The 11,264-nt window shown below is 46.6% G+C and overlaps 1 protein-coding gene across 1 annotated transcript; it reads left to right on the top strand.

The window, feature by feature from the left end:
• Window positions 1–167: 167 nt before the first annotated feature.
• On the top strand, window positions 168–11,229 carry RIT1 (Ras like without CAAX 1). The gene is made up of 5 exons (XM_036398086.2): window positions 168–308; window positions 817–873; window positions 2,372–2,445; window positions 5,506–5,697; window positions 7,748–11,229. The coding sequence occupies exons 1-5, from the start codon at window positions 212–214 to the stop codon at window positions 7,976–7,978; spliced, it is 651 nt and encodes a 216-aa protein (XP_036253979.1). The 5' UTR covers window positions 168–211; the 3' UTR covers window positions 7,979–11,229.
• The last annotated feature ends 35 nt before the right edge of the window (window positions 11,230–11,264 follow it).

Raw genomic sequence — 11,264 nt, 5'->3', positions numbered from 1 at the left:
GTCCCGCCGTGTCCCGTTGTGTCCCCGCCGTGTCCCGTTGTGTCCCCGCCGTGTCCCGTTGTGGTCCCGTCCTGTCCCCGCCGAGCCGCCGTCGGGCCCCGCCCGCTGCGCTCCCCGGCCGGGGCGGGCCCGGGCGGGCGCTGAGGCGGAGGAGCCGCCGCCATTTCGGTGTCGCTGCGAGCGGGGCCGGGGCAGCGCTGAGGGGGCGGCGATGGATCCGGGAGCCCGCCCGGGCGGCGGCGGCGCCCCGGGGCAGTCCCGCGAGTACAAACTGGTGATGCTGGGCGCGGGAGGCGTCGGCAAGAGCGGTGAGTGCGGGGCTGCGGCCGCCGCCGGCCCCGGGACCCCGCAGGGCCGGGGGGAGCCGCGTTCCCTGACCGGAGCCCCGTTCTGGGCGCGGTGCCGCCGCTCCCGAGGTGTCCCGACCCTCCCGGGGTCTCCCCGTCGGGCTGTCCTGACCCCTCCCGAGATGTCCCGGCCCATCCCGGGGTATCCCCGCTGGGCTGTCCCGGCCCCTCCCGAGGTGTCCGGACCCCTCTTGGGACATCACGGCTCCTCCGTCCCGAGGTGTCCCGGCCCATCCCGGGCTGTTCCCGCCGGGCTGTCCCGGCCCCTCCCGAGGTGTCCCGCTCATCGCTTTCCGCCTCTGGCCGCGTCCCGGAACTGGTCCCGCCTTTGGACACGGGCGGAGCATCCCCGGGCCGAGGGCAGCCCCCGCTCGGTGCGGGCCGTGCTCGGTTTGGGTCTGTGCCGGGGCTCTGGGGTAACGATCAGGGGAGCTGAGCTGCTCAGTTGTTCCCTGGTTTCTGCTTCTAGCCATGACCATGCAGTTCATCAGTCACCGCTTCCCAGAGGATCATGATCCCACCATCGGTGAGGAAAATCTCTTTTCATTCATTCTCTTGGCAGGTCAAGCTGTAACAGTCCATTGCTTTAAAGTATTCAATTCAAAGATATCTGTATATCTGGCTGTAGATTGATCTCTGATCCCTCATCAGCCGGAGCATTCTGAACCTCTGCAGGGCTGTGCCCAGCTCTGGCACCCTCAGCACAGCAGGGCCAGGGAGCTCCTGCAGGGTGACAAAGATGCTGAAGGGCCTGGGTGTCTCTGGGTTTCCATGGGTGTCTCTGGGTGTCCCAGTCTGTCTGTCCCAGTCTGTCTGTCCCAGTCTGTCCCAGTCTGTCTGTCCCAGTCTGTCCCTGTGTGCAGAGGTCAGAGCAGCCCCAGGCTCTGCTCCAGGCCCAGCAATGGCCCCAGAGGCACGGGCAGGGCCTGAGCCCAGGAGCTGCCCCTGGCCAGGAGGCAGAACTGCTGCCCTGGGCAGTGCCAGCCCTGAGCAGAGCCCAGAGAGGCTGTGGAGCCTCCGTGCCTGGGGATCCCAGAGCCACCTGCAACAGCCCTGGGATGTCCCTGCCTGGGGATCCCAGAGCCACCTGCAACAGCCCTGTGCCCTGGGATGTCCCTGCAGCTGATCTGCTGTGGTCCCTTCCAACCTGAGCCCTCTCTGTGTTTCTGTGATTTGAGAGTTCTGAGAGTAGGGTGTGAATCCTGAGTTTCAGCCCTTTAATCATTTTCCATCCATCCATTCAGGGCATGCCCTGTGTCTGTCTGTGTTGGCAGACAGGGTCTGAAAATGCTGCTCAGCCATTTTAGTTCTCTATTCACAAATTCCAGGCTCTGTGCTGTGGTCAGCTCTTTGCTGTTCACTTGTCAGGCCAAATTGTTCTCTGTGTTTGAGAAATTGAGAAGGGTGAAAGTGCTCAACAGCTCACTCTGGTGCTGTAGAACCTCAGGTTTCTCTCCAGGAGAAACCTGAACCAAACCAGTGAAAGGAAAAGTGGAGGGAAAAAAGCCAAATTCTTGCTGAGAAGGGGTTCTTAAAGTGTGGCAGTGTTGAGAGGGACAGAATATTTGTGTATTCATATATTTGTAGACAGATCATTTTTATATGGTGTTTATAAATAATATTTACATATATAATATATAACATTTGCATATGTAATGTTTCATATATTTTGCTGATATGCATTATAATTTTAAGAAATTATATATTCTAAGAAATCAGCATTCATTCGTGACAAGTTCTTCCCTTGAATCACAGATCTTTTCTGGCTTTGAGGAAAACAAAGTGTTATTCCTCTGTGTTTTCCACCAGGGTGACCAAAATGAATTTCTGTGCTGTGGGCACACGATTTTTGCACGTGGAATGTTAAATCACAGCAGAACAGTTAGAAATTTAACTTGATTTAATTGAAACAAAGCTCAGACTGAGGTAGTGCAGTGCTCCTGGCAGGCTGGGTGGTGCTGGGGTAGCATTTTCTGATGAATGTTGTCCTTATATCCCAATTTTTTGATGTCCTGGGGATGCAGAGGATGCCTATAAAATCCGGATCCGCATCGACGACGAGCCTGCCAACCTGGATATTTTGGACACAGCAGGACAGGTATGTGAGCAATGCCAGGAGAATTGAGAGCAGCGGAGCAGCCGGTAGTGATCAGCTGGAGGGACAGAAATCCTGCATGAGGAATGGTTATGTTTTATTTTATTGGCTTGGTTTTATTGCAAACCGAGCCCTGGAGCTGTGGCTCTGCTGAACCAGCAGCACCTGGTTCACCTAAAGACCTCAAGAAGATCAACAAAATCATAAAAAACATGAAACATCTACAAGCTAAACTTCCTTCTCTTTCAGTAATTCCAAGAAACTCATCTCTTGTTATCATCAACTTTAAATAGTGTTTTTTCAACATTCAAAAAATACTCCTCAATTTACCTTTTCAGTTCCAACCATCAATAAAAAAGAACCAAGTTTTACAACTATAAAAATAACAAATTATAATTAAAACCAGAATGAGATTGCTAACTATAACAAACCAAAACTTTGGAATTATCGATTTACCTTTAAAAAAAGATTACCTTAATTAAGCTTTATGAAATTCAAAAGATTTACAGGATACTTTATTTTAGTTATGAAATGATTCATAATAATATAATTATAATATATAATATAATATTAATATTAATATATTAATATTAATATATTAATACTAATATATTATATATAATATAATATATTATATATAACATAATATATATAAAATATATTATACAATATATATTATATAATAATATACTAATGCTAATTTATTAATATTAATGCATTAATATTAATATATTATATTATATATAATATAATAATATTAATATTAATATATTATATTATATTATATTATATTATATTATATTATATTATATTATATTATATTATATTATATTATATTATATTATGTTATGTTATGTTATGTTATATTATATTATATTATATTATATATAATAATATAATAATATATAATTTATTTTATTTATGAAATTATTCAAGTGTTTATTCATTATCTAAGTCACAAATTATTGCAAACAAAATTAAGTTTTAAAGACCTGTACTAAGTAAAACCTTTAAGTCAAGCTCTACAAAAGCTCTACAAAATTAAAAATATTTACAGAATACATTAGCAAATTATTCAAGTGTTTATTCTCTTCATTATCTAAGTCACAAATTATTGCAAACAAAATTTAAAAACCTATACTAAGTAAAACCTCTAAGTACTGTAACTCTCTTTGTTGCTGTTGTATTGAGGATGGATGAATAAAGTGGCACAAAGGCTCCTGGGTCTCAGAGGGTAAAATGCAATTTTATTAGAAACCAGATAATTTTATAGACAGTTGTGATTCAGGTGGAGCCGGTGAGTCCTCAGTCCACACCCCTCCCACCACTGTCTAATCAGGAGCAGCCCCTTCTTGCACCTCTCACAAGTAAACAACAGCAGCTGCAAAGATTGAGAATTGTTTGAATTCCTTCTCTGAACTTTCCCAAAACTTCACAGAGGAAAGTTTATTTGACTTTCTTCTCTGACCACTTCTCAACATCCACATCTCTGCACTTAATAAATCAGAGAAAACACCTAAACCCAAACCAAGCAACCACCAGCTGCTGGTAAATCGTGTGTCAGTGGGGTTTCTGGGTCAGGGGAGATTTGGGGACCATCCCAAACATGTCCTGGTTTCTGGGGTGGGGACATTGACACCCAGGTGTTCACACAGCTGGGTTTGGAGAAAAAATCAGGTGTGGTGAGAAAACCAGGAAGTCATTATGTGATAGGTCTTCTCTCTTCTCTTCTCTTCTCTTCTCTTCTCTTCTCTTCTCTTCTCTTCTCTTCTCTTCTCTTCTCTTCTCTTCTCTTCTCTTCTCTTCTCTTCTCTTCTCTTCTCTTCTCTTCTCTTCTCTTCTCTTCTCTTCTCTTCTCTTCTCTTCTCTTCTCTTCTCTTCTCTCTCTTCCCTTCCCTTCCCTTCCCTTCCCTTCCCTTCCCTTCCCTTCCCTTCCCTTCCCTTCCCTTCCCTTCCCTTCCCTTCCCTTCCCTTCCCTTCCCTTCCCTTCCCTTCCCTTCCCTTCCCTTCCCTTCCCTTCCCTTCCCTTCCCTTCCCTTCCCTTCCCTTCCCTTCCCTTCCCTTCCCTCCTCTCCTCTCACCTGAGATAGCCCAGCTACCCCAAATGGCATAAAATTAACAGGATGGCTTCTGAGGTAGTGTTGGAAACAGAAAAAAGTTTAATAAGAGGCAAAATAAAAAAGCTCTTACAGAGAAAAACCGAGCCAGGGTCAAGGGGTCCTTGCTCCTGCTGAAACACCCCCCAAAAGGGATTATTTCCTTTGTTCTCTTCTTTTTTGAGTGAATTACCCAGGTGGGACCCCAGTTGGACAGCCCCAGGTCTGAGGTGAAGTCCCAAAGGTCCTATGAGGTGTCCTTTTATCAAACAGAGAGAAATTTCTGGGCTTTTTGCCTTTTTAAGCAAAGAATAATTGAAGTCACTCCATCCAGTCTGACCTGACCCAGTCCCATGGCCTTGGAGCTCACTGAATTTCTTGGCTGGAATTTCTCATGCCCTCGTGGGACACATTTCTCTCCAGGAAAATGGACGTGGAATCCTTGTGTGCAACTTCATCCAAGAGATCAGTGCTGTAGGTGGGATGTAAAATTGTAGGGGGCACATCCCTACAATTCTATTTGTAATTGAAAATTTGAAAATTTGAAAATTTGGAAATATGATCTAAAATGCCACTGGAGCTGTATGGAACTAAAATGCCATTTTGTGTTTGTAGGCAGAGTTCACACCACAAAACACCCCCAAAAGGGATTATTTCCTTTGTTCTCTCCTTTTTCTAGTGAGTTACCCAGGTGGGACCTCCAGTCAGGCAGCCCCAGGTCTGAGGTGAAGTCCCAAATGTCCCATGAGGAGTCTTTGTATCCAACTGAGGAGAGAAACATCTGGGCTTTTTGCCTTTTTAAGCAAAGAAAGAATAATTGAAGTCACTCCATCAACAGAGAGCACATGCCCACAGTTCCATTTATCACTGAAAATTTGAAAATACGAACTAAAACACCCCTGGATCTGCATGGAGCTCAAACACCCCTGGATCTGTATGGAGCTCAAATGCCATTTTGTGCTTGCAGGCAGAGTTCACAGCCATGAGGGACCAGTACATGAGGGCAGGAGAAGGTTTCATCATCTGCTACTCCATCACGGACCGGCGCAGTTTCCACGAGGTGCGCGAGTTCAAGCAGCTCATTTACCGCGTGCGCCGCACCGACGACACCCCCGTGGTGCTGGTGGGCAACAAGTCTGACCTGACCCAGCTGCGCCAGGTGAGGGCCTCGGGGAGCCCTTCCTCAGCAGCTGCTCCTCTTGGGAAGGGCACTGGAGCCAGAGGGGTTTGTCCTTTCCCCGGTGTTTTGTTGGGTTGTTTCAGCGCTGAGAGCGGCGCTGCTTTTACGCAGAGTGTGGTGGTAAACAGGTGCCTGTAGCAGTCACAGAAACAAAATGTTCTTTGCTGGAGCCCTGGTTAGTGAGAATTTTAGACTTCCTGTGCTGACAGAACAAGAGAATGCTGCATTTGACCTGAAGCCTTCCAAAATTGGGTGATAGAGCTGTATTATGGGTGAGGAGTTGGTTAGAAGTATGTGATATCACATGGTAAGGAACTTAGAGTTTAAGAGAAAGCCTGATTACTGAGAATTTTCAACTTTCTGTGCTGACAGAACAAGAGAATGCTGCATTTGACCTGAAGCCTTCCAAAATTGGGTGATAGAGCTGTATTATGGGTGAGGAGTTGATATCACATGGTAAAGAACTTAGAGTTTAAGAGAAACAAAGTCTGGTGGAAGCCTGGTTAGTGAGAATTTTCAACTTTCTGTGCTGACAGAACAAGAGAATGCTGCATTTGACCTGAAGCCTTCCAAATTGAGTGATAGAGCTGTATTATGGGTGAGGAGTTGATATCACATGGTAAAGAATTTAGAGTTTAAGAGAAACAAAGTCTGGTGGAAGCCTGGTTACTGAGAATTTTCAACTTTCTGTGCTGAGAGAACAAGAGAACACTGCATTTGACCTGAGGCCCTGGAGAAGGCTTCCAAAATTGAATGGTAGAACTAGTATGAGTGTGCAGTTTGAAGTTTTTACCATATCACATGGTAAAAACTCCGAGTTTAAGAGAAACAAAGTCTGTCATAACCCTGGTGACTGAGAATTTTAAACTCTCTGTGCTGCCAGGCACTGACACCCAAGAGAGGATTGCATTTGACCTGAAGCCTTCCAAAATTGAATGACAAAACTGAGATTAGGAGTGTGTAGTTGTAATAGAAGTGTGTAATATCCCATGGTGGAAAACTTAGAGTTTAAGAGAAAAAATATCTGCAAGAGAACACTGCACTTCACCTGAGGCCATGGAGAAGGCTTCCAAAAATGAAGGATAGAACTGGGAATATGGGTGTGGAGTTTGAATAGAAGTGTGTAACATCACATGCTAAAGACCTTGAAGTTTAAGAGAAACAAAATCTGTTGGAACCCTGACCAGGGTGTGCCCTCATTTTCCAGGTGTCCAAGGAGGAAGGCTCTGCTTTAGCATGGGAAACCTTTGGAGCTGGCTGGGAATGATCTGTGGTAGGGTTTGGAGTGTTCATACAGAGGGACAGAGAGCACAACAGGGAAAGGCAAAGGCATGAGGGGTTTGGCTTCCCTGAGCAGGCTGTGCACTCATTTCCAGGTGTCCGAGGAGGAAGGCTCTGCCTTAGCATGGGTGCAATCAATCCTTTGGAATCCTTTGGAACTGGGTAGAAGCAGTCTGTGCTGAGGCTTGGAGCACAGGGACACTGAGCAAAACAGCAAAAGAGTAAATTCCTGGGGTTTGGCTTCCCTGAGCAGGCTGTGCACTCATTGTCAGGTGTCCAAGGAGGGAGGCTCTGCCTTAGCATCAGAAACCTTTGGAGATGCATGGAAATGATCTGGGCTTGGAGCAGAGGGACAGAGAGCAAAACAGGGAAAGGAGAAGAAATAAATTCCTGGGGTTTGGCTTCCCTGAGCAGGCTGTGCACTCATTTTCCAGGTGTCCAAGGAGGGAGGCTCTGCCTTAGCAGGGTTGGAATCCATCCTTTGGAACTGAATGGAATCAAGCTGGGGCTTGGAGTGTCCATACAGAGGGACAGAGAGCAAAACAGGGCAAGGACAAGGAATAAACTCCTGGAGTTTGGCTTCCCTGCCCAGGGTGTGCCCTCATTTTCAGGTGTCTGAGGAGGAAGGTTCTGCCTTAGCCTGGGAAACCTTTGGAAACGCTCTGTGCTCGGAGCACAAACCAGGGCAAGGCACAGGAACAAACTCTGGGCTTTGACTCCCTGACCAGGCTGTGCTGTTGTTTTGCAGGTGTCCAAGGAGGAAGGCTCTGCCCTGGCCAGGGAATTCAGCTGCCCCTTCTTTGAGACGTCGGCCGCGTTCCGCTACTACATCGACGACGTGTTCCACGCGCTGGTGCGCGAGATCCGCCGCAAGGAGAAGGAGGCCGTGATGGCCATGGAGAAGAAATCCAAGCCCAAAAGCAGCGTCTGGAAAAGACTCAAGTCCCCCTTTAGGAGGAAGAAGGATTCAGTCACTTGAACAGCAAATTCCTCTGCAGAACAGGACAAAAGCTGTGACCTTTTGTAGGCGGAGGAGCTCGGTGACGACGCTGAGGGGACGTGTGACACCTGAGGGGACTTTGTGAGGGAGGGAATGCCTAACCCTGCCAGTTGTCTTTGTTTAGAACCCTGTTGCCTTGATTCTGGGTGTTGAACTTCACACCCAGGGACAGTTGTACGTTGTTTGTTGTCATTTTTATTTACTGGACCCAGCAGGTGTTGGCCAGCAAGGCCCATGGGTTGGTGGCCCTGCACTTTGGAGTGTTTGTCCTTGGTCACAGCGCCCTGGGAGCTGAACTGTGCAAAACATTCCTGGGGTTGGACCCAGCCTCACTGAATCTGTGGTTTTCCCAGTTGGAAAAGGGGATTTTGCTGCTCTCCACAATGACAGCCCACAGTGTGAGAGGCTGAACAAAGTGTCATGGCCTTGGAGGTCACCGAATTTCTTGTGCCCTCGTGGGACAGATTTCTTTCCAGGAAAATGGACGTGGAATCCTTGTGTGCAGCTTTACCCAAGAGATCAGTGCTGTAGGAGGGATGTAAACGAGCCAGAATCACAGGATCATTTCAGCTGGAAAGATCTCTGGGATCAGAGACCCAGCACCACCCAGAGCAGAGCATCCAGGGCCACATCCAGTCCTTCAAACACCTCCAGGGACAGTGACTGCACCACCTCCTGAGCAGCCCCTTCCAAACTCCATCCCCCTTTGTCCTGAAGGCAGCTGGGACTTGGCAGCAGTGCAGGAACACCTGGGATGGGATTTTCCTGCTGCAAACAGCACCTGGAGTGGGATGAGCTGGAGAAACCACAGCTTGGAGCTGCCTCCCTGTTCCAAATCCTGCTGGCAATGGGGCACTGCCTTCTTCAGTCAGCTCTGTGTCACCCTAAGGGAAACAGCGACTTTGGGGAGGTGTTTTGCAGAGAAAAAGGCTCATCCTGAGGCTCTGGGCCCAGAAATGCCCTTCCTGACCCTGCTGAGGCTCTCCCAGAGCTTTGCTGGAGCAGAGCAGGGAGGCCCAGCAGCTCCTGCCCTGTGCAGGTGAGCCAGGCACTCTGTGATGCTCTGAAGAAGGATTTTGATGCTCTAAAGAAGGATTTTGATGCTCACAAAGAAGGATTTTGATGCTCTAAAGAAGGATTTTGATGCTCATAAAGAAGAATTTTGAGGTGAGACACATGGAGGGACCCTGTGCCCTGGAGCTGCTGGATTTTACAGCAGTTTTGGGAGCAGGTCCTTGGTCCTCCTCTGGATTTTGCTTCTCTAGTCAGTTCTGTGCCATTCTAAAGGCAGCAGTGATTTTTGGGGAGGTGTTTTGCAGAGAAAAAGGCTCATCCTGAGGCTCTGGGCCCAGAACTGCCCTTCCTGACCCTGCTGAGGCTCTCCCAGAGCTTTGCTGGAGCAGAGCAGCTCCTCCCTTGCTGATCTCATCTGTGCAGGTGAGCCAGGCACTCTGTGATGCTCTGAAGAAGGATTTTGATGCTCTGAAGAAGGATTTTGATGCTCTAAAGAAGGATTTTGATGCTCACAAAGGATTTTGATGCTCTAAAGAAGGATTTTGATGCTCACAAAGAAGGAATTTGATGCTCACAAAGAAGGATTTTGATGCTCTAAAGGATTTTGATGCTCACAAAGAAGGATTTTGATGCTCTAAAGAAGGATTTTGATGCTCACAAAGAAGGAATTTGATGCTCTAAAGAAGGATTTTCAGGTGAGGCAGAAGCTCCACACCTGGATGGACCCTGTGCCCTGGAGCTGCTGGATTTTGCAGCAGTTTTGGGAGCAGGTCCTTGCTGCTCCTCTGGATTTTAACAAGAGGACAGCCACAGCTGGGTCACTCAGACATGGTTCAAAGCAGTTTCTCTGAGCCAAGTTCAGAGAAAAAAATTCCAGAAAATTCTCTGGGATGCTTCATTGGGAGAGTGAAAGAGCTGATGAGACTTCAGTGATCTCTTCCTGATCAGCTGTGCTGCACTGTCAGTGCCATCCAGACTGAAAACCCAGGTGTGAAAGGGTTGAAAAGGAAGTGAGGATTAAAAAAAATACATCTGTATGTAAAAAACCTCCTTGTTACCTAAGAAATCCTGTGCCTGTTGCTTTGAAGAATATTTTCTTTGTGGAAAACTTCAACAGAAGAGAAATGTGGCAGGGGCTGCATTTTATATTTGCTTTGTGATGAGCTGAACATTTCAATTTGTTTCCATTTCTCATCTCCTCCCAGTGCTCTGGCAGCAGTCACAGAGTCAAGAAATGGTTTGGAGAATTGACATTGAATCCAGAAAATGCCTGAGGAGAATTCAGTCACAGAATCAAGAAATGGAGAATTGAGATTGAATCCAGAAAATGCCTGAGGAGAATTCAGTCACAGAATCAAGAAATGGAGAATTGAGATTGAATCCAGAAAATGACTGAGGAGAATTCAGTCACAAAATCAAGAAATGGAGAATTGAGATTGAATCCAGAAAATGCCTGAGGAGAATTCAGTCACAGAATCAAGAAATGGAGAATTGAGATTGAATCCAGAAAATGACTGAGGAGAATTCAGTCACAGAATCAAGAAATGGAGAATTGAGATTGAATCCAGAAAATGCCTGAGGAGAATTCAGTCACAGAGTCAAGAAATGGAGAATTGAGATTGAATCCAGAAAATGCCTGAGGAGGATTCAGTCACAGAGTCAAGAAATGGAGAATTGAGATTGAATCCAGAAAATGCCTGAGGAGAATTCAGACTGTTCAGAATTCCAGACTCTCCCACCTTCCTGTGTGAGCAGCCATCAGTGCTGTTCTCATTTTTGGATTAAAAGCTGCCTAAAACTCAGATGAAAGGCCAAAAACTGGAGGAAGAGGAGGAGGAAGGAGCTGAGAAGTGGCTCTGGAGCGTTTTTTGGGTCTGTCAGGTGGTTCAGAGCCTGATGCTGCATTTTCCAGTGCTTTTCCTTAAAATCCCCAGCAGCTAAAGGAGCCTGGCAGAGGAAAAGAGAATTATTTTCACCCCTAAAAATCGAATTTTGTGCCTTACCTGAGTCCTGCAGTGCAGTTTAGGTGTTTACTAATGAATGCCTGTTGCTTCTAGAATTCATAGAGCAGAACAGCAGCCAGCACTTTTTGGTTTTGGTTTTTTGGTTTATTTTTCACACAGTGTTATTCAAAGAGTTTTATTTTTTGTCATGTATAAATTTGTACACAGAACAATGGCTTTATTTGACACAATATATATAATTTTCAATACAAACCTTTGCTTTGGATGTCTCAGTCTGTGGTGGGGTT

Source organism: Molothrus ater, chromosome 29, assembly GCF_012460135.2.
Source record: "Molothrus ater isolate BHLD 08-10-18 breed brown headed cowbird chromosome 29, BPBGC_Mater_1.1, whole genome shotgun sequence".
Taxonomy (NCBI): domain Eukaryota; kingdom Metazoa; phylum Chordata; class Aves; order Passeriformes; family Icteridae; genus Molothrus; species Molothrus ater.
Note: the sequence above shows the minus strand (reverse complement) of the source record. Positions and strands in the feature narration are given on the sequence as shown.